The sequence below is a fragment of the Tinamus guttatus genome, unplaced genomic scaffold (assembly GCF_059628265.1).
Source record: "Tinamus guttatus ecotype Peru unplaced genomic scaffold, ASM5962826v1 Tinamus_guttatus_pri_ptg000184l, whole genome shotgun sequence".
NCBI classification, from domain to species: Eukaryota; Metazoa; Chordata; class Aves; order Tinamiformes; family Tinamidae; genus Tinamus; species Tinamus guttatus.
The window spans coordinates 4093-27207 of record NW_028288718.1 but is presented as its reverse complement, the minus strand read 5'-3'; the positions used below and the strand labels follow the sequence as shown (position 1 = coordinate 27207).

The 23115-nt window shown below is 43.0% G+C and overlaps 1 protein-coding gene across 1 annotated transcript in view; it reads left to right on the top strand.

Moving 5' to 3' along the window:
• SERINC5 (serine incorporator 5) overlaps window positions 1-22252 on the top strand; it is a 28706-nt gene extending 6454 nt beyond the window's left edge. The window contains exons 2-12 of the mRNA XM_088523359.1: window positions 3811-3978; window positions 9285-9463; window positions 9732-9814; window positions 13133-13226; window positions 14273-14484; window positions 15331-15426; window positions 18053-18179; window positions 18908-18974; window positions 20909-20948; window positions 21553-21700; window positions 22026-22252. Coding sequence (XP_088379485.1) covers window positions 3811-3978; window positions 9285-9463; window positions 9732-9814; window positions 13133-13226; window positions 14273-14484; window positions 15331-15426; window positions 18053-18179; window positions 18908-18974; window positions 20909-20948; window positions 21553-21700; window positions 22026-22173 — 1362 coding nt within the window. The 3' untranslated portion in view covers window positions 22174-22252. The remainder of the gene's footprint in view (window positions 1-3810; window positions 3979-9284; window positions 9464-9731; window positions 9815-13132; window positions 13227-14272; window positions 14485-15330; window positions 15427-18052; window positions 18180-18907; window positions 18975-20908; window positions 20949-21552; window positions 21701-22025) is intronic.
• Window positions 22253-23115: the final 863 nt, after the last annotated feature.

Below are 23115 nucleotides of genomic sequence, written 5' to 3'. Positions count from 1 at the left end.
TACCATATCTAGTTCTGCTGATTTATCAGCTTGGATCATTGACTTGCAAGAATTTATGCTTGGCAGATGTTGAGTATGTGGCAATTGACTGTTCATTGTAGGGAGGGGATAGCTCACATGCAAGGAGCTAGGTCTGCTTTTGCCCTGTTCTGTTAACCTGCATAGCTTTTTATTATTATTTTCTTAGCTACAGGTGTTCCCCAAGCTGAAGTAGGACAGGAGTGTGCAAATATATCCAGGGCTGCCTATACTTGGAAGAAGGGCTCGCGCTGACTAGGTCTGTTGTATGTCCATGCTTCTCCTGTCCACTGTGTGGATGCAAAATGCTCCCTTGCTCTGGCAGGACTTTCAGTGAGCAGGGCAGGTAACCAGGCTGCGTTGTAGAAGCCTGACTGCTCAGCAGATCATCTGGAAGGGGAAGATGCTTATAAATATTTGCAGAAGGCACAAATATTTATGCAGCCCTTGTAATTATTGTCAGACACTGATGCTTGCCCAAAAACGTAGAGGATGTGTTAAGACTGGAGAGGGAATGGTGATGGTCGGAGGTGCTCATGCTGACTGCGGGAATCTCTGGACCAGGGAGTTTAAGCCAGAGTCTCTTGCAGATGTGGCAAGGCTCTGCCAGCACAGCGCAGCTTCCCTCTGCCATGGCACCGGCCCTGGGGACCCCGGGACTCCCAGGGATCTCATGTCGGGACGGAGGGCTCGGTTCCCAGCTCTAGGAGCAGAGCGGGAGCCTCGGGGCCTGCCTGCTTGTGGGCTGGAGTCTTGGGGTATCTGGTTTTGTTCTGAAAACCATGAAGCGCATTTTGTTTTTGAGGACTCATCCTCTGGAGCAGCTTTTGTCGCTGCAAAACAGGATGTGAGTTACTGTGTTTTGTTTTGTGTTGTGTGTGTTTTTTTTTTTTTTTTTTTTTCCCCCAGAATTTGTGCTGGGAGGTGAATTTTCAGCTTTTGGCTGGCTCTGGCAAAAACTAGCATTCCAGGGAAATTAGAAGTGATCCATAAGTGTGTTTCTCATGCAGACATTTAATGATAAGCTAAACAACATGTAAAATGTTTGTGACATTACTTGCTTCTTCACAGCCTGTTTTTTAACCTGTTAAGAGATTTCTCAGCGGCTGCATTTCTACACTTGCAGCTCCTGCATGCCTGGCCAGGGCAGCTGATCTTACAGTGGTGAGGAAGAGCAGGGTGAAGTGAGTTGGGCCATGCCCGTGGTAAGAAATTTGGCATTAGAGAGACTCTACAGGGTAGCTGTCCCTTAGGGCAACTTCTCTAGCAGAGAATTTGCTGTGGAGGGCAGCCTTCAAAGGTAGCGTCTTGGAAACCTCTCTGGCTAGCAGTGTGCTGCCAGCATCTTTCTTATTGACACAGAGACTGTTTTCATTTACATTTGGATAACGCCCACCTCGCTGCGGTCCACGCTGGAATGTAGCTGCTCATAGACAGAGTTCAAATAAAATATAATAAAAAGAGACAGAGACGGACCTGAGGCTGCGGTACAGCAGCTTAACCAACTTTCCAGGGTTTCCGTGGCAATGCAGAATGCTTAAAGGAGTGCGTCTGAAATAAGGTGGCCACATGTTTTTTTTTTTCACAAATGTTGCCAACTCACAGGTTACGTGGCAGCTATTAGAAGCTGTCGGTAAAGTCTCTCTAAATAGCATGGTACAAAGTATAAATGAGTTATGTTCTATTTAAGAATTCGCTGCTTTAAATAGCAGCTCCCAAGACCGAGGACTAGCAGGCACATTGCTGGAGACAAATGGGTTTTCACTGGCTGAGTTGCTGTGTAGCACCTGGCTTAGGAAAATGCTGTTCCTGGTTCACTCTGGCAAATGTCAAAGCTGCAAACCTTTTTAGTTCTTCAGTATCATTTTTATCCTTATGGTGCATGTAGGCAGCAGCTGAAGTTCATCCTGGACAGTCTGAACCTTTAAGTTTATACAGATTGAAAAGAGCTCTAGTATTGGCCTCTTTTTTTTCCCCATAATTTTTAAATGGATGGCTTATACTTTCCTGATACATTTTTGGTTTGAAATACTTTTATTCCATCTGTTTGCTGAATCAGTAACTCGGCATAGCTTCATTATTCCTTTGTCTAGTAATTGATGCTGCAGATGTTTATTTCAGAACATATCAAAACTGAAATATCCATTTAACCGCATTGCATTCCACTGTACACTTGCAGAAAGCGTTTATGCATGTAGTCCTTTTTATTCTGACTTGGGTGTCCCATGGACCCTTTATGTTGATTCTTCACAGTTTGATCTTTGTGTGTTTTGTAGGTTTTGTTAGTTTCTTTTGAGGGGGTTGCTTTTTATTATTATTATTATTTATTTATTTATTTATTGCTCGCAGCCGCAGTAGTTTTAGCAGCTGTTGCCTTTGAGGCCACTCTCCTCTGGTGTGAGATGCAGTGATGAGCTGAGTGACACAGCATCAGGAGCTGAGTTGGACCATTCCCATTTAATTTGTTGTAAAAGCTGAGTGGCTGTTGGCAGGAGAGAGCTGGTTTCCTTCAGAATACCCGTTGTGTGGGGCCAGAGGCAGGAAGCTTGGGCTTGGGTGTTGCTGCTGATAAGAACTGTGAGGAAATAATAAGCTGTGGGTCTTTTCAAGACAGTTTTTCAAAGTGGTTCAGGGCTTTTTGACCAAACAGCGTAGCTGCGTATCTGATACGACTCAAAAGTGTTGCCTTTTTCTCTAGGTTTTTAGTATTGAAAGAGGAAGTATCTTCGGAGGAAAATAGCATGTGGTGGGTTGGTGGCTGAAAATGCAGCCACCAGCAAGTGAATCTGGCCAGGGCAACTTAAATGTAGCTGTTGTTAATAGGAATTTGGTGGGGAAAAAAACCCTACATTTTGCAAGGGCTGAGAAATGTTAGCCACCATTTACAGTTACTTGCTGGGGAGCAGCAGCATTTCTGGAACATCTGGACAGAGCTGCGGCTCTGCCCCGAGACACCTCGCAGAGCTGAGGAAACACAGGGCAAAACGGCCTCAGTGCCTCTATTTTTATACACACACACACACACACACGTGTATGTGATCTTTTAACTCATTTTTCTCTTACTTTATTTGCAGTGAACTAGAAAGAAAATGTATTTCCGTGTTCTTCCTCTACTGCCCAAGATTTAGCACTGTTAGTATTTTTGTTATACAACCTTGAGCACAGCTATCCCAAGTGCAGCTCAAGCAGTTTCCCACCTTTAATTTGCAGTCTTTAGTACCACAGAAAGTTTGTGGACAAAAAAAAGGTGTGCTCCTGTATATAGATACAGACCTTTAAAGTACAGTGTGACTTTGAAAAATGCATCTGTACAGTTTGTTGTGAAGCAACATTCCCATTTCCAGCTTGTATCAGATACACAGTCATTTTGTCTGTATGCTAAAAGCAAACATCTGCAATCTGTGTCCTTCTTGCACAGATTTATTTATTCACTGTGGAGGCGGGAGAATTTATTATGGGAAAGAGCCTGATCACTGGGATGACTGTTCTGCTGAGCAAAATATGCCAGGACCATAAACTGCAAAGGAGTATTAGGAAATAGGATTAAGAAATCAGGAGCAGTTCATACTCATTTTCATCTTTATTATGTGTGAAAACTAGAAATTGGTATGTTTAAAGCTGGTTACTTTTGATAAACAAGACAGTCTGTACTTCAGTGCTGATCAGATGGGAGGAGATGACTCTAGAAATTCTGGAGTTTCATAGGAAGTCTCACAGCTTCCCTGTCTGATTTAGGCAATAGGAAGCTAGCAGTGGTGATGGAGTAACTTATGTTATTGTCTTTCTCTCCAGCTGGCCTGCTGCTGTGGTACTGCTGCTTGTTCCTTGTGCTGCAAGTGCTGCCCCAAGATAAAGCAGTCAACAAGTACTCGCTTCATGTATGCGCTTTACTTCATCCTGGTGACTATCATCTCCTGCATCATGATGTCAACAACGGTAGCAAACAAAATGAAAGTGCACGTAAGTGAGAGGCACAGCTCTACTATTACTCACAAAGAGAAACGGGGCTCCTTCTAGGTCTCTTCATGTACACGGGGATTGTTTTGTGGGATCACGAAACACTTGATGCCCTCTACCCCACCACTTTGAGGGAGTGGTCTGGAAGTGGAGGGAGTGGAAGGGTCAAGTCTGTGTTGTGCCTCTTCCTCTGAATTGCTCACTCTTCAGATTTATTTCACAACGGGAAGAGGAGTCAGGGGTCATAGGACTAGTGGCCTTCCTCTTTTGTTGAGTAGAAACCCATTGCAATAAACTCAGCCCACCCTGGCCAGGCAGAACATATTCACTAGAATATGTTACAGTGCTATGGTAGAACAATTTTTCTGTGGGTAGATTATTTTCAAGGGAGAAACTCATCAGGAACCGCAGTGTAGGTTTTAGAGGAGGTATTTTGTCTCTCGGCCTCTGTCAGACAGCACACAGAAAGTAACAGCAGAGAAAACAAAAAGGACAGCCTAATCCTAGCTGGTAAAGGCATCTCTGGCATGGGCTTCCTCACAAGTTCACTCTAACACTGCACAAGTCCCCAGTATAGTAGCGGCAGGGAGGGGGAATGTTAAAAAGATAGCTTGTCAAGTGCTGCAATTATAATTTTAATTCTGTGTTCTTGTGTTACACGACAGACTGCCACAATGCACAATGCTGATCCCTTTACAAAGGTTTCTCAAGTGTATGTGAATCATCATGTTTCCATGGCCTCTAACCACAGCAGATGCAGTTCTTATTTAATTGTCTTTTCAATTAAAAATCTTCAAAAGAATAAAGGGAACTGTGGCTAAAACTAGACTTTAAAATCAAGTTTCTCAGAGTCACAGTATAGTTTTCCTGAAATAAATGTCCACCAGCCTAGTTGAGGCCACACACTAGAGCTGTTGTTCCACATATTGGTTTGGCTTTCCAAGTCATCCCACTCAATCTTGATAGTACAAATTCTCTTTCACCCTCTGCAAACTGCAGGAAGTAGTTGCCTCTTTCTAAGGAGAGGGGAAAATGGATGGATTTAACTTTAAAAAGTGAAGCAGTGTAGGACTGAAACTTAGTTGCTGCTTCAAACGTGGCACGAGGCCTGCTGCATGGTTGTGACCCAGCTTGCCCTGGAGGCCCAGAAGGCCTCAGTGGCTGCAGGTCTCTGCTTTGGTGGTGCAGAACGCCTGGGGCAGCTTCCTTGTGAAACCACTTGTTGGTCCTATTGGGTCTCCACTTCCCATGTGTCATCTGCAAAACCCTTCCCTCCAGGTCCCGTTGAACTCACCATGTGAAAGCAATGCAGATGAGCAGACTGGCTCATGCTTGAGAATCATGCTCCGCTCTCTGCAACCCTTCCTCATGGCTGTCAGCCATCAGAAATCGATGGCAGGCCTGCAAGAATGCCCAGTACAGACACGGTGTTGTCCATGACCTGTGCCTTTAAAACTACTTAACGTGCACATGCTGAAACTTCTTGCCAGAAATTACTTTGACTTACTAGTTGCTTAGATTGGCAATGAAGTGAATAATCCAAGGAACTGAAGTGTTTGGAAGACAAATTACATGCTCATATCCAAATTTCTTATAGTCATTTTCCACCAGTAGTATGGTTTTCATGCTGTTTGTATCCCTAACAAAAAGTGAGTACTTTTTATCCAAACAGAAAAGTGATTCAAAGTCATTAAGTAGCCTTCAACAACATGCTTTTCAGTACTGCCAAATTTCTTTTCCAGTTCTTATTGTAGAAAGCTCAGATGTAGGAAGAAAATGGCACAAAGAGTAGCTCTTTGTGTGAAGTGGAAGGATAATTGCCCTCTTAATTTAGAGCATTTGATGGCTTTGAATGGGAAATGGAGCATCTGAAAGTGAGCTTTCTTTATCTACTTTCTAATTTAATAATTATGTTCTGGGTTGTTTAAAGTTCAAAGACTCCTGAAACTAATTCAGCCTGGTTGTAGTATCGTTGACCTTCAAAATATCTATCCAGATTGGGAAGCTGAGACTGATTAATAATGAAATGTGTGTTGAAAGTGCTGAGTATTTATTGATTCCATTGCTTTGAGACAGACCCTGGAGTAATCCTAGCTCCTGAAGCCACACGGTGAGCAAAAGCTTTGCATGATGCTTCTAGGGCCTCACCCACCCTTTCTTGAGAAGTGAGAAGGGACACATTAAATTAATTTTAATTAGACTATTTTAATATTAAAAGTAACACTAAAAATTGTCAAGTGTATTTCAGTGCAGTCTTTCACTGAGCCAGAGTCTTGACATAGGATCGTGTATCTCCTTTACCAGTGCAGCGATCAAATAATCATCCTAATGTTGTGTAAAAGGAATCTAACCCTTGCAAATGAGTCTCTCTGTTGTTTGGCTATAAATTTCCAAGTTTGAAGTAGTTCTAAAAGTATTTATTGCAGCACTGTAGCCTTCAGACTTTTGGAGGTGTCTTGGGAGTAAGCCACGGCAAGTACACATCTTTTTTGGACTCCTTAAAAAGAGACTTTTAAAGGAGTTTTGCACTACTTGGCCACCAGCTTGTGAGACAGTTTTTCAGTTCCTTTGCAGGTGCCAGTCGAGCACGAGGGCCCCAATCTCAGCTGTTCCACGTCCTCACTAGACTTGGCTGGGGATGAAACCTTGCGTCTATGGAAGGGCACTGTGCCTACTAAGTATTTGCTTACAGAATCAAAACCTTGATTCCTAATCTAACTGGCAGCATTTTTAGAACCTGATACTATGTGGCGAGCCTTAAAACCTAATGAAAGAAGGGACGCTGTATTTTTGGAGAGCTTTTGCTGTACTCTTTTTCAGTTGTCTGCCCTGAACTGCTTCAGTATGTATAGGACACCATGGGACAGAGGTGTGGAGAGTTAGATGATGAAAAGCATTGAAAGAAGTCAAAGCATTTGTGCTTGATGTCTGGAGGAGAGGCAAGAATCAGTGGAGGGTCTGATAAGGGAAAGGATAATGTTGGCTAGGAAAATGGTCTGAGTATTAGTGTGTGGAATAGATTGCGGAGAAGCAAGGTTTTGTCCCAAGGAAAAAGATGGGGTGCAACATCAGTCAAAACAAAAAAAGAAAGCAGAACACAAGCTGAAGAAGGAATTCTGTGCCTTGGTCACTATGTGTGAGAACTGCTGTTCTCCGTGATGTTCTTGCTTACAGGGTTGAGCACCAGTGGCCGCAAGCTGGCATCCGGGAGCCGTGTGGCCGCGTTGGCTCAGGGCCATGTGCCATTAGCTTGGGTGCCAGCAAGAGCACAGCAAGTTCAGGATGGTCTGTACCTGCTCATGTGGAGGCAGCTGTTACAATGAAGGGCTTTGGCTCAGATAATTACTGATTTGCCCCGATAGCATCGTTGTTAATGTGGCCTCAGTCATTAATATCCTGTGAGCAGGCACAGTTCCTGGGCAAGGCTGCTTTTTCTCCCACTCAGAGGCCAAAGCATTTAGATTGTGTTGCTTTTAAAAGCATAAAGGTAAATATTTCACTATACCGAGCTGGACATGGGTTTACGAGCAGGCAGAGCGACCCAGCAGAGCGTAGGCAGCGGGGCAGGCTGCGAGATGGCCGCGCGCTCAGGGTCGCTCCGGGGCGGCGTGGTGGACTAAGCCAGTGGTGAACGTAAACATGCCCTTTCCCATGTAGCAGCCTCAGCGCTGAGCCCCGTGCTCTGTGTGCTCGTGTTTGCTATCTGCTGGGTCCCCAAGGCTTGGTTTGCTTCGTGCTTCACTACTCGAGGATCCCTGGCGTCTTGGGAAGGGGTGCTGGCTCCCACAGGCCTGCGTGGCCCCTGTTTATGAGTGCGTGATGGCGGTGCATGCCACATAATGGCTGAGCTGTGTGTTTGTGTAGGCACAAACCCGGCTATTGTTCTTGTGAATCCATCCACTTCTGTCAGCATGATCTGTAAGGAAATTACTGCAAAATGAAGAGGGAAGAAAAAGTATACAGGGTCAAAAATCAAGATGTCAGAAACCTACACAAAAAGAAGTTACAGTTCACCACTTACAGCTACATGGAGGAATGTTTTGAATTAGCTAGTTGCTTAATTGGGTTCCATTGTGTTTTTTTGTGTTCTTAAATCCCATAATCAAAATGCTGTTTGGTACCAAGTTCAGGTTTTACCGAAGACCCTTGTGTTTCAGAACTGAGGAAGGGCATTGCAAGGATCCATATGGTTTCTTGGGAGCTCTCTAAAAAGTCCTAGATGCAAGTTAGGCAGACCCACTCACTTACTGTGCAGTTTAAGCAGTGCTACCGATCCTTGAGTTGCTTCTGGAAGAGTACCTCAGCATGGCACAATCTGAATCTGTTTTTCTAATGGGGCACAGCTGCCCTGGAACCTTCTGCTTTTTATCTTCCCATGTTCTAGCCCACCTAAGACCAGCTCAACATTATAGTTCAATTTTCCTGCTCTCCTGGTCTCCTCAGCTTCAGCTGAGGGTTTTTACCATACAGAGGGGCCTTTATTTCTTTGAAACGACCAGTGGCTTTCTAATTAAATGCTACTATTTCTGAGCAGCTGAACAGTTCCCAGGCAGTGAGGGGAGGGGAGCTCAGCCGGCACAAGGAGGCCGCACACACAAGGATCCCAGGCACAGAGACCTGTTTTTTGGGCATTCGGTGTCACGTCTGTGTGGTGAGACAGAGGCCAAAATGTGCAGCTGTTTGCTTTCCTCTTACAGCAAGGGCAGGGCCTCAAAGGCAAATATTTAGTAAGTCAAGAAAAAGGTAGAATTTTCCTACCTCTCTAATTAAAAAAAAAATAAATAAATCAGTGCAGCTGGCGCAATGCTCTTTCCAAAGCAGGGCAGAGGGGAACGGCTGCTCCCATGCCCTGTGGGTGCGCTTCCCCAGTCGCTTTTGCGGCTGGTGACACAAGCCAGGCCTTGGCACCCAGTGCCGACGGCGCTGCCCGTGTGGCTCCACGCAGGCCGGACAGGACGTTCGGCAGCATCTGTGCCGTGCCGGGAAGCACAGTGGGGAGGGAAGCAGCTTCCTGGGGGGCGGGAAGGGGCAGGGGTGGCTCGCGCTGTCGGAGCTGAGGGAGGCATGGGTGGGCCTGTACCCTAGAGCCAGCAACAGGCCTTGGCAGCCCTGGGAAACACTCAGCGCTTGCGTTTCACATAGTGTCACGTCCCTTGAACAGTTAGGTCCGGACTGAGGGTAACGGCAGCAGAAGGTGCCAGTGTCAAAGGAAACCAGGGACAACGTGGAGGTGCAAAGACTGAGCATAGGCTCTGTTATGGGCAGCCCGGTGCTCGCTCTCATGGCTTGTGACCTGCTATGCTTTCCAGATCCCCTTCTACGAGGAGCTATGCCAGAGCATTCAGGCAGGAGACATGTGCGAGAAGCTGGTGGGCTACTCCGCCGTGTACAAGGTCTGCTTCGGGATGGCCTTTTTCTTCTTCCTCTTCTCCTTGTTCACCATCAAAGTGAATAACAGCAAGAGCTGCCGAGCATACATTCACAATGGGTAAGTGCGTGTCTGCTTGCCAAGTTCCCAGGCCTCTTTCTAGACTGGTTTTGTTTATTTTCCAGTCAGGTGTAGCACTAGGGGTGGGGGAAAGGAGTTGGTTTTATTGCTTCTGTCGGATATAACTTAATCAAGTACAAACGAACTTAAATGGCAAGCAGCCAACACTTACTTAAGAGTTGGGCTTTAAGAAGAGATTTTTTATGGCACTTGAATTGTTAATTGCTGCTATAACCAGATTTTTTTTTTCTTTTTTTTCCTTATCCAGATTCTGGTTTATTAAACTTATACTTCTGGCAGCAATGTGTTCAGGAGCCTTCTTCATTCCTGACCAGGACACTTTTCTCAACGGTATGACCTTCTTACCCTGGTAGGGTGTGCTTCTCTGTTAGGGTGTACCGCTCTTTGGGCGCTTACAGATCCTGAAGGCTTGAATGGCATAAGCATTGCTGTATTTCTGTAAGTAAAGCAATTTTTTTTTGTGATCAAGAAGAGGCCAAATGGGTGAATAAATACTCTGCTGGGCTGTCGCCCAAAGTCTTTAAGGAGCAGAGAGCTGTACCTATGCAGATCGCCTTGGATGCTGAGCACAGAGGCACAAAAGCGCTTGGGGCTTAACTAGCTTCCGAGCAGATAGCACGAATCAAATAACATGAAATCAGACTTCTTGTGGAGTGTTGTAAACCTACTGTTGATAGTCCTGTGACTAAAGCATTTTCAATTTTGGAAGGCAAGCTGGCACCCGTCAGCCCCACCAGCACGAGCCAGGTGCTCGGAAGATGTTAAATATCATCATCAGCAAAAGCCCTGATGATACCAAGATGAGCTGGTTGCCAGGTGATGTAAACCCTGTCCACTTTGGAGTCTGAAGGTGGGTGGATGAAAGGCTCCATAATCGAGCAGGGATGTTGCCTCTGCAGGGAAGATGCAGCCTGAGGCAATTCCAGCCATGCACCGGCAGCAGACGGAAGGGACAGTGTGGTCAGGATCAACTCTGCGACTTCCTTGAGCAAGGAGAGCCCTGCTCTTCGGGACCTTCAGGCTGAAGTTTTTTGCCATAAATAGGAAACATCAGTTTGTTTTGGAGGATGCTAGTTTCCGTAATCCCTTTCTGCTGAAAGGGGAGGAGAAAAACCTGCTCCCTGCTTTCCTGGAGTCTGTTAAATTTTTGCCTTAGTTGTTTTCAACTCCTCTGTGAGTAACAATACAAATGGCACCTGGCTTGAAGCCTTTCTTATGCATGGGATTTCCTGATGGCTGATTGCTTTGGTGATCCCTCAGCCAGGGTAAGACACTGTTTGGGTTGTCAACTGCCTGCTTCTACAAAGACCTGATGGACCTGTATGATTTTGACACCTATCCCTCCTTTAAAACTGCTCAGAGCATTTGAAAAGGGGAAGAGGAGGAATAACCTGAGGTGAAGGACTACTTATCCCTATTCCTTTTCTTCACTGAGTTCTGAGTTGCCGCTATGCTCTTGTCTTTAATGTCTACTCACTGGTTGCATTAGAAAATTGTAATGTTAATGCAATCTCTCAGGTAACCAAGATTCTCTCTCATGTTCCCAAGCAACCTTTGCAGAGCAAAAGATGTTTGAGAACTAAGGTGCCTAGGGAAGGGGGAACAGAGCTTCTGGGGCTACTCAGAGAGCTGCTGCTCTTGCATCTCCGTACTAGGTAAACTTAGGGGTTTTCCTTCCCCTAATTAGTTCTTGTATTTTCTCTGCAAAGCAATGTTCTCTATATGCTGCTGGACTGTCCTCCAGGAAACCCCCCAGTGTAAGATTCACAGCAGATTGTAGGATTTTATTTTCCTCTGTGTGTGGGAGGGAAGGGGAAGCATTTTCTCTTTTCCTTTCCTTTCCTTTCCTTTCCTTTCCTTTCCTTTCCTTTCCTTTCCTTTCCTTTCCTTTCCTTTCCTTTCCTTTCCTTTCCTTTCCTCTTTCCTTTCCTCTTTCCTTTCCTCTTTCCTTTCCTCTTTCCTTTCCTCTTTCCTTTCCTCTTTCCTTTCCTCTTTCCTTTCCTCTTTCCTTTCCTCTTTCCTTTCCTCTTTCCTTTCCTCTTTCCTTTCCTCTTTCCTTTCCTCTTTCCTTTCCTCTTTCCTTTCCTCTTTCCTTTCCTCTTTCCTTTCCTCTTTCCTTTCCTCTTTCCTTTCCTCTTTCCTTTCCTCTTTCCTTTCCTCTTTCCTTTCCTCTTTCCTTTCCTCTTTCCTTTCCTCTTTCCTTTCCTCTTTCCTTTCCTCTTTCCTTTCCTCTTTCCTTTCCTCTTTCCTTTCCTCTTTCCTTTCCTCTTTCCTTTCCTCAAAACTTCCAGTGTCTTTTTTTTTTTTCTCCTATCAAAAACCATTCTGGGAGCATTCTCCTCTCTCTCCCTTCTTATTTTTTCTGTAATTATGAATTTCCCCCGCCATGATTCCCACACTCAGCAGTTTGTTAATCATGGAGGGAGGGATATTTTGTGAATGTCCTAGGCTTTCCTGAGCTCCAGTACTAAATCCACACTGGTGATGTTAACCTTATCTATGATGGCTTTGTAAAACATCCTGAAGTACCCTGCCTGTGGGCTTATGAGATCTTTACAGACAGGCTGGCTATTTAATTACTCATTCCAGTGGTGGTCTGCTGGCTCCTACTGTGCCTCTCCCAAACACACAAGCACACCCTGTTCCCTGCCTCTTTTGAAATCAGCATGCTCATTCAGTAAATACAATAGATTTTGCAAAACAAGGAAAATGTCATTTTTGCCTGCTTTCAGTTGAACAATGAACTTATGGTGCAGATGAAAAAAATCTGTATCTTTTGCTAAGCATAACATGCTGGCAATTCTGCTACTCCCCTTGGCTTCCACAAGCTTTTTACAAAAGGAAAATACAATGTTAAGATATGGCCAGACTTTGCTAATGCACTTCCTCGATCAGTCTTCTTCAGTGAAATTTGTTGGATACTGAGCGTCACTTACGGGTTGCATTCTACACAGCAATGCAAACTGTATATGCAGCCAAGCTTTTCAAAGGTATCTGTATTTACTCAGAGACTTCTGAAGTTGTGCACAAGGTCTATGTTGTCCAAAGCACCAAATGGCTCTTCAAGTACATGTAGATGAATAGTTAAGTAGTCAAACGCCCTGTCTCTCTTTAACTACTCAATGAATACCAAGTGTTCTCGTTCTCTGGGAGCGGCTAGGGACAGACCATGAGCCACACCTTTATTTTTCCGTGGTGCTGGAATCAAGAGGGAAAGAATTTGCTGTTTTTAGTGCTGGGTTCCAGTACCTTGCAATTTTAGGGTTTAGGCTTCTGTGAAATGCCTTAATGCCTTCAGGGCTTTTTTTTTTTTTTTTTTTCCCTCCCACATCACAAATAAAGGGTCTAGTATTTTATGTCTGAATATAGCAACGTTGTCTCCACAAAGATTCTTTAGGTTAGGGAATCCTGGTATGTGTCCTAAAAGGTTTATTTTGAAGGTGTAGCAGGTTGCAAGCTGCATTCATCAGGCCACTATTCTTGGGTTAGCTGAGCTGGCCTTTCAGCTGAAATACCTCATCTGCTACATCTGTGGGGCTCAGATACTCAAACCATGTAATGGCTTCATTGCTTGGATAATAATTCCCTTTTATCTCGTGGGGGAAGGCAACTGGGGTTTGACCTATTTTCTGCTTATCTGCCTTGCAGCTTGGCGCTATGTAGGAGCAACGGGAGGTTTCCTTTTCATTGCCATTCAGCTCATCCTGCTTGTTGAGTTTGCACACAAGTGGAATAAAAACTGGTATGTGTTGGGCAAGTAGCTATTTGTATAATATTCTGGGGAACTCCTAAATGAGACATCCATTGGAATAAAGAATTCAAAATAGTGTGGATGCAGTTTCTGAGAAGACGCTTTAATACCTGTATTTAGAGGTGTGCATCTCTTCTTCACCTGCTTTCTGCTTTCCCTGATGGAGATGTTTCTTCCTTATTTGTTTCTACCCTTTGCTGTTTCATTCTTGCCCTAAATTGTTCTGCTTTCCACTGAGTAGTTGTATGCAAAACCTCTCGTTTTAGAAATTCAGTTCTACATGAAAACACACCTGCTAAGGCGCAGGACTATGTATGAAAATAAAACTGGATTGCAAAACATAGCTGTGAGACTGTGTATAGCGATATAAACTGGTAAATCCTGTATTTTGGTTTGAGACTAATATACATCAAATGACTTTTTTTTTTTTTTAAACATGAAAGTTGGTGTTTTTCCTACCTTCATCTGACTATGCAAGATTCTGTTAACAACCTTCTTACACGATGTTTTGGCATTGATTTAAATTCTAGTGTGAGTACATTCAATATCACCTTCTTATCTCTTAGCCTCTCATCACGCATCAAAATACTTAAATTGTTCCCCCATGTATTTGTATGAATTTATGCTTTTTTCTTCCCCTTTCTTTTCTCCTGTTTCTTCTAGTCTGTTCCTCTACAACCTTTGCTACCCTCTTTCATTCCAGTTAGCGTACTGACTAATAAGAAAGGTTTTAGCAGATTCTTGGACTTTTTAAGATATGTTTCCATGGAAGAGGAGACGGGAGCTCCTTATACCATAGCTGTTTTTACTGGTAATTGCTCCAGCTGCTTTTCTGTGGGTGAGAGATTTCCAGCAGCAGCATTTAACTTTGGCACTGTTTACATTATACAGTCTTATTAGACAGCAATACATGCGCTCTCTTTGTGCTTGATAATTAGTGCATCCCTCACTAGAATAGTCTGGGTTTTTTGGGGGAGGGGTTTTGATCTGTAAAGGGAGGGGAGAAAGAGATAAGGCGCTTGTCCTTATCTCCGCAGGACGGCTGGCGCGAATCACAAGCAGCTCTGGAACGGTTTGCTGGCTCTGGTCACGCTGGTCCTGTACACGATCGCTGTGGCGGCCCTGATCGTCATGGCCATCTTCTACACGCGCCCCGAGGGCTGCACGTACAACAAGATCCTCCTCGGTGTTAACGGTGGCCTGTGCTTCTTTGTGTCGCTGGTGGCCATATCACCCTGTGTCCAGGACCGTGAGTGTGCCACCCTCTTTACCTCTGGGGTTTGCTGATACCTTTACTGTTCACATACTTTGAGACATGCCCCATATTTGGGGCAAAAAGTCTAATGCGCAGATCTGACGTTTAGATTTGGTGTCATTCTTACCCTTATCTCCTTATCTCCACTGTGATGTAGTATTGCTTGTCATCAGTACAGCTGCTAAAACTGGAGATGTGAGATGTTTTGAGCATGCCGTCAGACAGCCTGTAAATAAGGCTCACTTGCTGAGGGCTGGCAATGCATTGGGGAACTTACACATTCCTTAGGCTATGGTAACTGCTGAGGTAATAGCTCTCCAGCCCATTCAGTTCTTACATTTACTTTCGACTGCTTGTGATTTACTGTCTGTAAAGTTTGGGCATGCAGATGAGTCGACAGAAGTCAGAAATCTTGGTCTTGGTCTTGTATATCATGGTTTTCCAGAATATTTTATGTGTGCTGTTAGTATCTATCAATCATTGGGCCAGGAAATAGGAGTAATTTCAGTGGTTCCAAAACAGATTTTACAGGCCAATAAAACTATAATGGCAGCCTGTCAGTAGTTTCTGGAAAGCTGACATTTTTGGCTAGAGCAGAGGGGTGATGCTTTACTTACGTGGAAGTCTTAATGCCTTTCTAAAACAGCTACTAGAACTAAATGACAAACTCTTTTCTCTTTAGCCCCCAGACAAAATGCATCTGAGGTGCTTGAAATAGAACATAAAAGATATTCTCCTCTTTCAAAAGGTTTTAGTGTAATGTTTTTTAAATATTTGAATTTCCCTTTCAGTTTGTTAAAATGTCTACAAAAATTGTCTCTTTCCCTCTTTCTACTAAAGGCCAACCCCATTCTGGTTTGCTGCAGTCAGGAATCATCAGCTGCTACGTCATGTACCTCACTTTCTCAGCATTATCCAGCAAGCCTCCAGAAACCAGTAAGTTCTCTAGTGCTTTATTTAAATCCTTTGAGACATGCCAAGTATTAAAAGTGAAAAGGTCTTTAGCAAGCCTTAATTCTCACGAATTTAAGAGTGCTGGTTTTGAGCTGCTTTAGTCTATGAATGAGAAATTGCTAATAATAAAAAATCCATGCAGCATGAGAAACCATGCAGTTGGCCTCCTCCATATATCTTAAATGCTTTGGTGTAGGGGAACTTAACTCACATCAGGAAGGCTGGATCCGGCACACCAGAGCCGTTCCGGCCTCCTTCCTAATGACAGCTTACCTGGAGTCCTGTCACTTGTGCAGCAAGTGCACGTCCTTACCTAACAGGGTGTGACTAAGTATGTAACAGGTCTGATCACACGATGGGGAAAGAGATGGAACAAACAGTTCTTGATTGCCTCTAGAAGGAGGGTGGGTGGCCAGTGCCATCCAAAAGATTGGCCACCTCTGGCTAGTAGGTCTTTTGCACGCACTCCAGTGGCTTTACTCTGTGCTTGCCATGCTGGCTGCCAGAGGTGACACTGAAATAATTTTTTATCTTCTAATTGGTATGCTAGGTAGAGTTAGCTCTGAGTTCTGTATGAAAGAGAGACTTGAGTACTGCTTATCTTTCATTTTGAGAGTGAAAAATCATGAGAAATGTTTTGGAGTTAGGTTGCAGTTGTTTAAGATGTCACTGCTTGCAACCACAGCTCCTGTACTCCATGTGTGTTCTTACCATTTGCGCTACAAGCCAGAACAGAGAATTCTGCAGAGTTTTGAGTTTTGATGCTGCAGAAACATAACCAGCTTTTAACAGCTTCCTTTTCCCAGCTAACCATTATATTCACCTGTTTGGATGGAGAACATTCCTTTTGCTTATGGAAGGGTTTCCTGATTCGTATCAGTAGTGCTAAAATCTCTTCTTTATTAGCTTTTAGTGTTGAATAATGATCTCATAAGCAGTGTCTTTCAGTGAATATAAAATGATTTAAATGATACTTGAATTACTTCTAAGACTTGACACTTTAAAAAGGAGGGAGGAAACAATGATAAATTAAATTAAGTGATGGGTTTCAGGGCAATTTTATACTTGCAACAGTGCAAGCCTTCAGCAGGTCATTGCGCTGGCTGTGCTGGTGCAAGGCTAATGTATTTGCAAGAGTTGACATCATGCACTCTGTCAGACTCCCTGTTTCCAGAGGTGCTCTGCCTTGCCTTAGATGCAGGCCAGAGAGTTCTCCTGGTTTTCATTGTCTCTTGAAGACACTTCTGTTTTTGTAATACTAGCCTGCGCACACGCTGATGGTCGAGAGAGTGTGTGGGGAGCCAGCACTCACTGAGGTCTTCCCATGTCCTGGAGGTTCAGATGTAGCACATACCTCTTGGTTTATTCTTCAAGTAGGCACCTTTAAGGCACCTTCAGCCATCTCACAAACTGGTGCACAGGGAATGCTGTTTACCAGCATTTGTTTGTGATATCTGAAAAACACAGTTCCAAAATGATTTTAAAAGCCATAGGCAAACAAGAAAAAATCTGTTCAATGTGTGCTTATCCTCCTGTGACTTTGCTTTTTGCTGGGAGATAAGGTGGGAGGTGATTTCATGAAGTATCCTGCCTTGCTGCCAGGGCGTGCATGATAGACAAGTGGGAGACTCCACATATCTGCAGACAAAGCATTCCTTAGTCTTACCCTCCTTCATTTACACCTACATCCATCCTGTCCCTGTCGTGCTGATAAAGCCCTTCATGCAGCTCTGCAGGCAACAAGGGCAGGGGTCCTGGCTCCAGGTTTATCGTTAACCTGGTGTAGTCTTTGCTGCATTTTTGCCCCCTGGCCTTACACAAAGTTGTGCTGCTGCAGTGGAGTTAGAGGGTGGCTGCTGGAAGGGAGGAGGAGGTGGGGGCACAGTTTGCTTAAATAGCATGAGTTCAGAAAGCTCTTGGTTGATATAAAGTACAGCAGTAGTCACCTGCTTTCGGGGTGAGGCTGGAGGCTGCTACTTTGCCCCAAAGCAGACACCAAAAAGCTGAATGCATCTTTGAACGTAAAAGACTAAACTGGTTTCCTTTCAGGAACCTCAGAGCTGTATTTGACTAGATATTAAAATAAAATCTTGACTGTAGCCAATGCAGCTCTGTTTATTTGGTCTTCTGCATATCAGTCTAAGAACAGAGCAAGCAAACACTGCAATTTTACTTTCCACTGAGTATGAATTTCATAACTGTCCTCAAAGATCCCTGCTGAATGGTTTTAAAGAGGATGGGCTTCAGACCATAAATATCTCAGCGTTATGTGGCCTTGTGGTGAAGTCCTGGGAAACTTTCAACTTCTTGTTAGCTTAGTTCACATGTTTTTTGCATATGTTTGTCTGGTCTGACAAGCAGAAAACTTCAGTGCCCTGCTAACTTGCATTTTGTCCTGCCTGAAACACAGAATCTGCCCGGACAGGCATACAGGGTTTGTTTGTTTGATCCTCCTAAAAGAAAGAAGGAATTGACTTGCATGTCCTTATCTAATGTCTAAACTAATAAAATTATATTGCTGAAAACCTTTAGTCTGTGAACGCTTTTGAAATACAATGAAATGAAGTTCAGTAACTTTTTTGTTTGTTTTTGTTTTGTTTTTGTGAAGTCTTGGATGAAAACAATGAGAACATCACAATCTGTGTACCTGAATTTAGCCAGGGGCTGCACAGAGATGAAAATCTTGTCACTGGCCTGGGTACTACCATTCTTTTTGGCTGCATTTTATATTCTTGGTAAGTCTGGACTTTGCATTTACCTCACTGTAAGTGGAATATCACGGTGACTCTAATGAAGGCTTATTGTAAGCCTGATGCTAATGAAGTAATGTCTACAAATAGCACAGAATGGAGCTGGAACATTCATATTGCTGCTTAGATGTTTTTTGCAAAACAGAGGAGCTCCTAATCTAAAGAAACTAGAAAGGGCTCTCCTCCCACCCCAACAACTGCAGTCACACAAGCAAGTGACTTCCAGCACCTGAAATACTCAGAGTGCTGGTTGGTAATTCACTCCTGAAAGCAGCCTGCTGTCAGTGAGCTGTTATTTCCCTAGCAAAACTTTCATGTTGAAACCTTCTATTAAGTGCTGACCCAGAAGTGGTAGCTGGAAAGTTAATATAAAAGCACCAGTTGTGCACAGAGGAGGAGTTCTGTTCGGAAGAGCAGGTTGGAACGCTTCCCTGTCGTCCCTGGCGTTTGCTGGTGATAAATTCAGCACGTTTCAGGAGTGACCTACTTTCAAGCTTGTGTTTGAGTCTGAGCCAGCCAGTGGCTGTCTGTCAAGTGGGTTTCTGCTGGTGCAGAACTAACTTTTCATGTGCTGAGCATTTGATGCTATATCTGGGCAAGTGCTTAGCTCAAAAGTGAGAGTAGACTGCTATATTTCCTGAGGTAGTGAAAAATCACCCTTTTAGGCTTATCACTGAGCTGTTGGTTTTGACCCTGGCTTCTTTTGCTCCTAGCTTGACTTCAACCACACGTGCAAGCTCTGAAGCATTGAGAGGCATCTATGCAACAGCTGACGCTGAGGTGAGTTCTTGTTTTCTCCCACGAGATTTCTGTGCAGACTTCCTTGTAGGATTTTCCTTCTGTTGTTTTTATGACCAACTAAACTGTGATCAGGTAGAAGCAAAAGCGTGTTCACAGCAGGTGTATTATTTGCCTCTAGGTATGAAATTCCAGAATACTTGGTGAGTCCATGCTGGTCCATCTGCAGCTCTTGGATGTGCCGTTATGAACAGAAATAATCTTCCCCTTTCTGTCATTTAAGAGAAAATCTGCTGGGCACTAAGAAACTGCAAGGAACTAAGAAGTGTGGGGCATTTTTATTCGGACATTTTAAATGAAGACTGTGTTTTAACAGCAGTGTTAGTGCTTTTGATCACAGTGTTTTATCTGCTATTTTTACTTCCGCACATAATTTTTATATTATACCTTACATTTCTTTTTACCTGCAATTTCACCTCAGATTATCTTTCTTGTCCCTGTTTTCTTGACATCGCTCGGTACCCGCTGGAACCGGAGTGTTTGGAGCTGCTGGCTGCTGCGCGTGGTCTGTTTGCAGAGGAGGTTGAGCTCTCCATTGCAGCCCTTGCTGAGGGGATTATTTCTGGACCATTTGGTTTTAAAGAGCTGTACAAGAGCTGTCGAGTGCCAATATAAAGAAATGACTGACAAAGAGCAACTAATTGCATTCTGATTGTCCTCTCGCTGATAAAGGGCCTTTGTCTCTGCCCCAGAAATGTAAACACAATTCTGCAGTTGCTGGTATTAGTCAGAAAGGCTTTCTGTGTCCAAGCTTAGTCACTGAGCAGCTAGTTGTACCTGTGCCAGCGTTGCTGACTGCATCACTGTAAGGACTAAGACTTAATTTCTGATAAAAGAAACTAAGTTTATTGGGGGAACCTAGCAATGCTTCAGAAACCTGATAAGCTGAAGGGAAACTAAACTCAATGCTGCGATCAGCGTAACTGTAGAAAGAAGGTGTTAATCTATGGAAACATGAAAAAAAAATTTCTTTAAATTGTCAGCCAATCTGTTAGTATTTTGGCTTGTAATTAATTTGTGAGCCTGGTAAGAATATGTAATCATAGATATGCACAAGAAAAAACAATAATTCTGTTGGAAGTTGAAACTTAAAAGCCTATTATACTTTTTTTTGGATACATTATCAGAACCCAAGAAAAATAAACCTCGAAGTAGAATTCTATCAGGAGAGTGATGTTGGTGATGTGGTACAGAAAGTGCTGACTTGTACTGAGGTCTGCTGCAGAAAATGCACTTAGTTACATATTTATTGGACTGTCAGCACTTTTTTTCTCATTTATAATACCACTCAACACAAGAAGTATCAAACCCATCAGTGAACAATTCCAGCTTTTCTTTTTTTTTCTATTAGTTAAAAAAAAAGGCACATTTAAATGAAGAGTTAACAATCTATTATTTATACTCAGGCTGGCTCCATTGCAATACAAATGACTACATATCAGACTTATGATTTTGCAAATGATGTCCACCCCATACAACAGAGTATTAATTTGCATCTTCATTTCAGTTCCGAATTTTTATTTTCTAAGCATATAAGATGCTAATCTAAGGATGTATATCCCCTCTGAAGTATAAATGTGCAGCCATTTTATTGTAGCTTTTCAAGCAGTTTTTCATAGCTTGCTTGTGCTGTATTACTGCAACCAGAGCTTCGTGTTCAATTATGTAAAATGTCTCAGTAGAGTCACTGTTGCAGAGTGATTAATTTGCGCCAAAGCTTACTGAGTAGTTTTTTCCAAAGCTGAGAAACTGCTGTTGTGAACTACTTGGCTCATCCTTCTTTGAGTTTTGTGTTGCTTGGAAGAATAAAGTAGATTTTTCTAAGCTAATGTCTGCAGTTTAGAGACCTTCTTCCCCAGCCGTTTTGTTTCTTGGTTGTTTGGCACCACTTACACTGGCTGTTGTTTCTCTCACAGGTAGCTCGTTGCTGCTTTTGCTGTGTGCCCGATGGAGATGGTAATTACCTGTTCACTGCCCAGCTCACCACCCACCAGCTGGTGGCTTTCAGAACAAACCAGGGAAAATGCAGATGGAGAGATTCCTCTGTCCTAATTCAGTAGTGTATTGAGCAGCTGATTTACTCGAGCAAAACATTACAGAAGGAAGGGAAGTGAGACAAAAATACTGTTTTAAAACAGCAAGCTAGTTGTTAATTTCTTAAACGAAAGCTGTTTAGTATAACCTGCAGAGGAATCTCTGCTCCTTGCATGTATGTACTGTGACTATCAGGTTTGTGGGGTCAGCTGCTCTGTGGCTCCTCCTCCAAAGTGTCCTACAGGTAGACTCTTTAAAATGCTCCATGTACTCAAAAGCATCTTGTAGATCAGGAACTTGATATAGTGCAGCATTTCAGTAGCAGTCTCATTTATTTTAATAAAATCTGAGGTCCATACCCTCAGGGCAAGAAGGTGTTCAAGTGCAGCTCTGTACCAGGCTTTGCTAAATCATACCAAAGACTTTTTTGCTTATGTCTCTTCTATGTTTCATGAAACCAGCTGCTGTTTGCTGTTCTCGTTACATTTTCAAATTTTTTTTCATTGTTGTTTCCCATCTCTTACAGCTGATGCTGAGGAACACACTGAAAAAAGAGGAGGCCAGACTGTAATATATGATGAAAAGAAAGGCACAGTGTACAGTTACTCCTACTTCCACTTCGTTTTCTTCTTGGCTTCGCTCTATGTGATGATGACAGTAACTCACTGGTTCCAGTAAGTATATTTCTTTAAGGCCGAGAAATTAATGTCTGTTAAGAGAGGGGAGATACGAATGGGAATTTCTACCATTAGATGAGTGTCTCCTCTCTTAGAATGGGAGGCTGGCAGAATGGATCCAAATCTCTCCTAGGGGACTCCTGAGCAAGGTTTTGTTGCAAAAAACTCTGCTCCCCAGCTTCAGGTCTGAGTTAAATTACTTGAAGTCTGTGACCCCCTCAGGAAGGGAGAGGGTACTTCAGGCTGTGATGTGAATAGACTTATATGGTGAATTTACTGCTTTTTTTCTTTCTTTCTTTCTTTCTTTTTTTTTCTTTAACAGTTATGAAAGTGCTCAGATTGAAAATTTCTTCACTGAGACCTGGTCCATCTTCTGGATTAAGATGGTCTCCTGTTGGGTTTGTGTCTTTCTGTATTTATGGACTCTAATTGCTCCACTCTGTTGCCCAACGAGACAGTTCTCAGTATGAAGACTCAGAAGGTCCTTTTTCTTTTTTTCTTTTTTCCCTGTTTTTCTGTTACAAATAAAGTACAGCAGTCACCCTATAATGAGGAAATACCCACTGCCAATTTCCATAATGTACTAGTTTATAACTAATAGTTGATGAGTTTTTTTTAACTTTTTCTAATTGTCATGAACAAACAGGGTCCCAGGGAATGTGTCTGTTCAAAGATTTTTGTAACACTGATGTGTAGAGTGTGGGAATCACAATTATTGCATAAACTGGAATAAGTGAAATGTTTTTAGAATAACTGACAATCCTTCTCCGACTTCACTTGCAAGAAAACAAAACAAAAAAAGGTGGAAATGTATATTCTTCCTTCCTGGGAATGTTGGGTATCTTCTAGCAAATATGCATTCCTTTTTCTACTCTTTTATTAACTGTGTCTTTTACAGCAATTGCAGTGATAGTTTGGACTGCTGTTTTGTACAGCATATAACCCTTAAGTAGTCTCCAGATTTTTTTCCCCAAAAATGTACCTAAATACTTTTATAGAAATAGAGAATATGTAAGAATTTGACTGCCAAAGCATCTACTAAAAATTGTTTAACTAAATGTTAAATATATTAAGTTATTACAAACCTAGTATGAAAAAGGAATGTACCAATGATAACAGAGTATTTATGCTATTATAACTTTTAAAAAGCACCTGAATATTTTATGTAAATCCAAAATGGTCCAATTATTAACAGAAGGAGTGTTTTGCACACAGAAAATCTTAAACTCTTAATTCTGACTGGTTTTGCTTTGCCAGATGGTTTATCTGCAAGCTGTGTTCTGTGCAGGATCTGAGGTACGGTACATTCTCTAGTCAGAGTATTTGCTGTTGCAGGAATGCTCGTTACAGGAACTGCCCCTTGCTGATCACGTTAAAGGTGAAGTGCTCAGTTACTGCTGTAACCTGCTGTT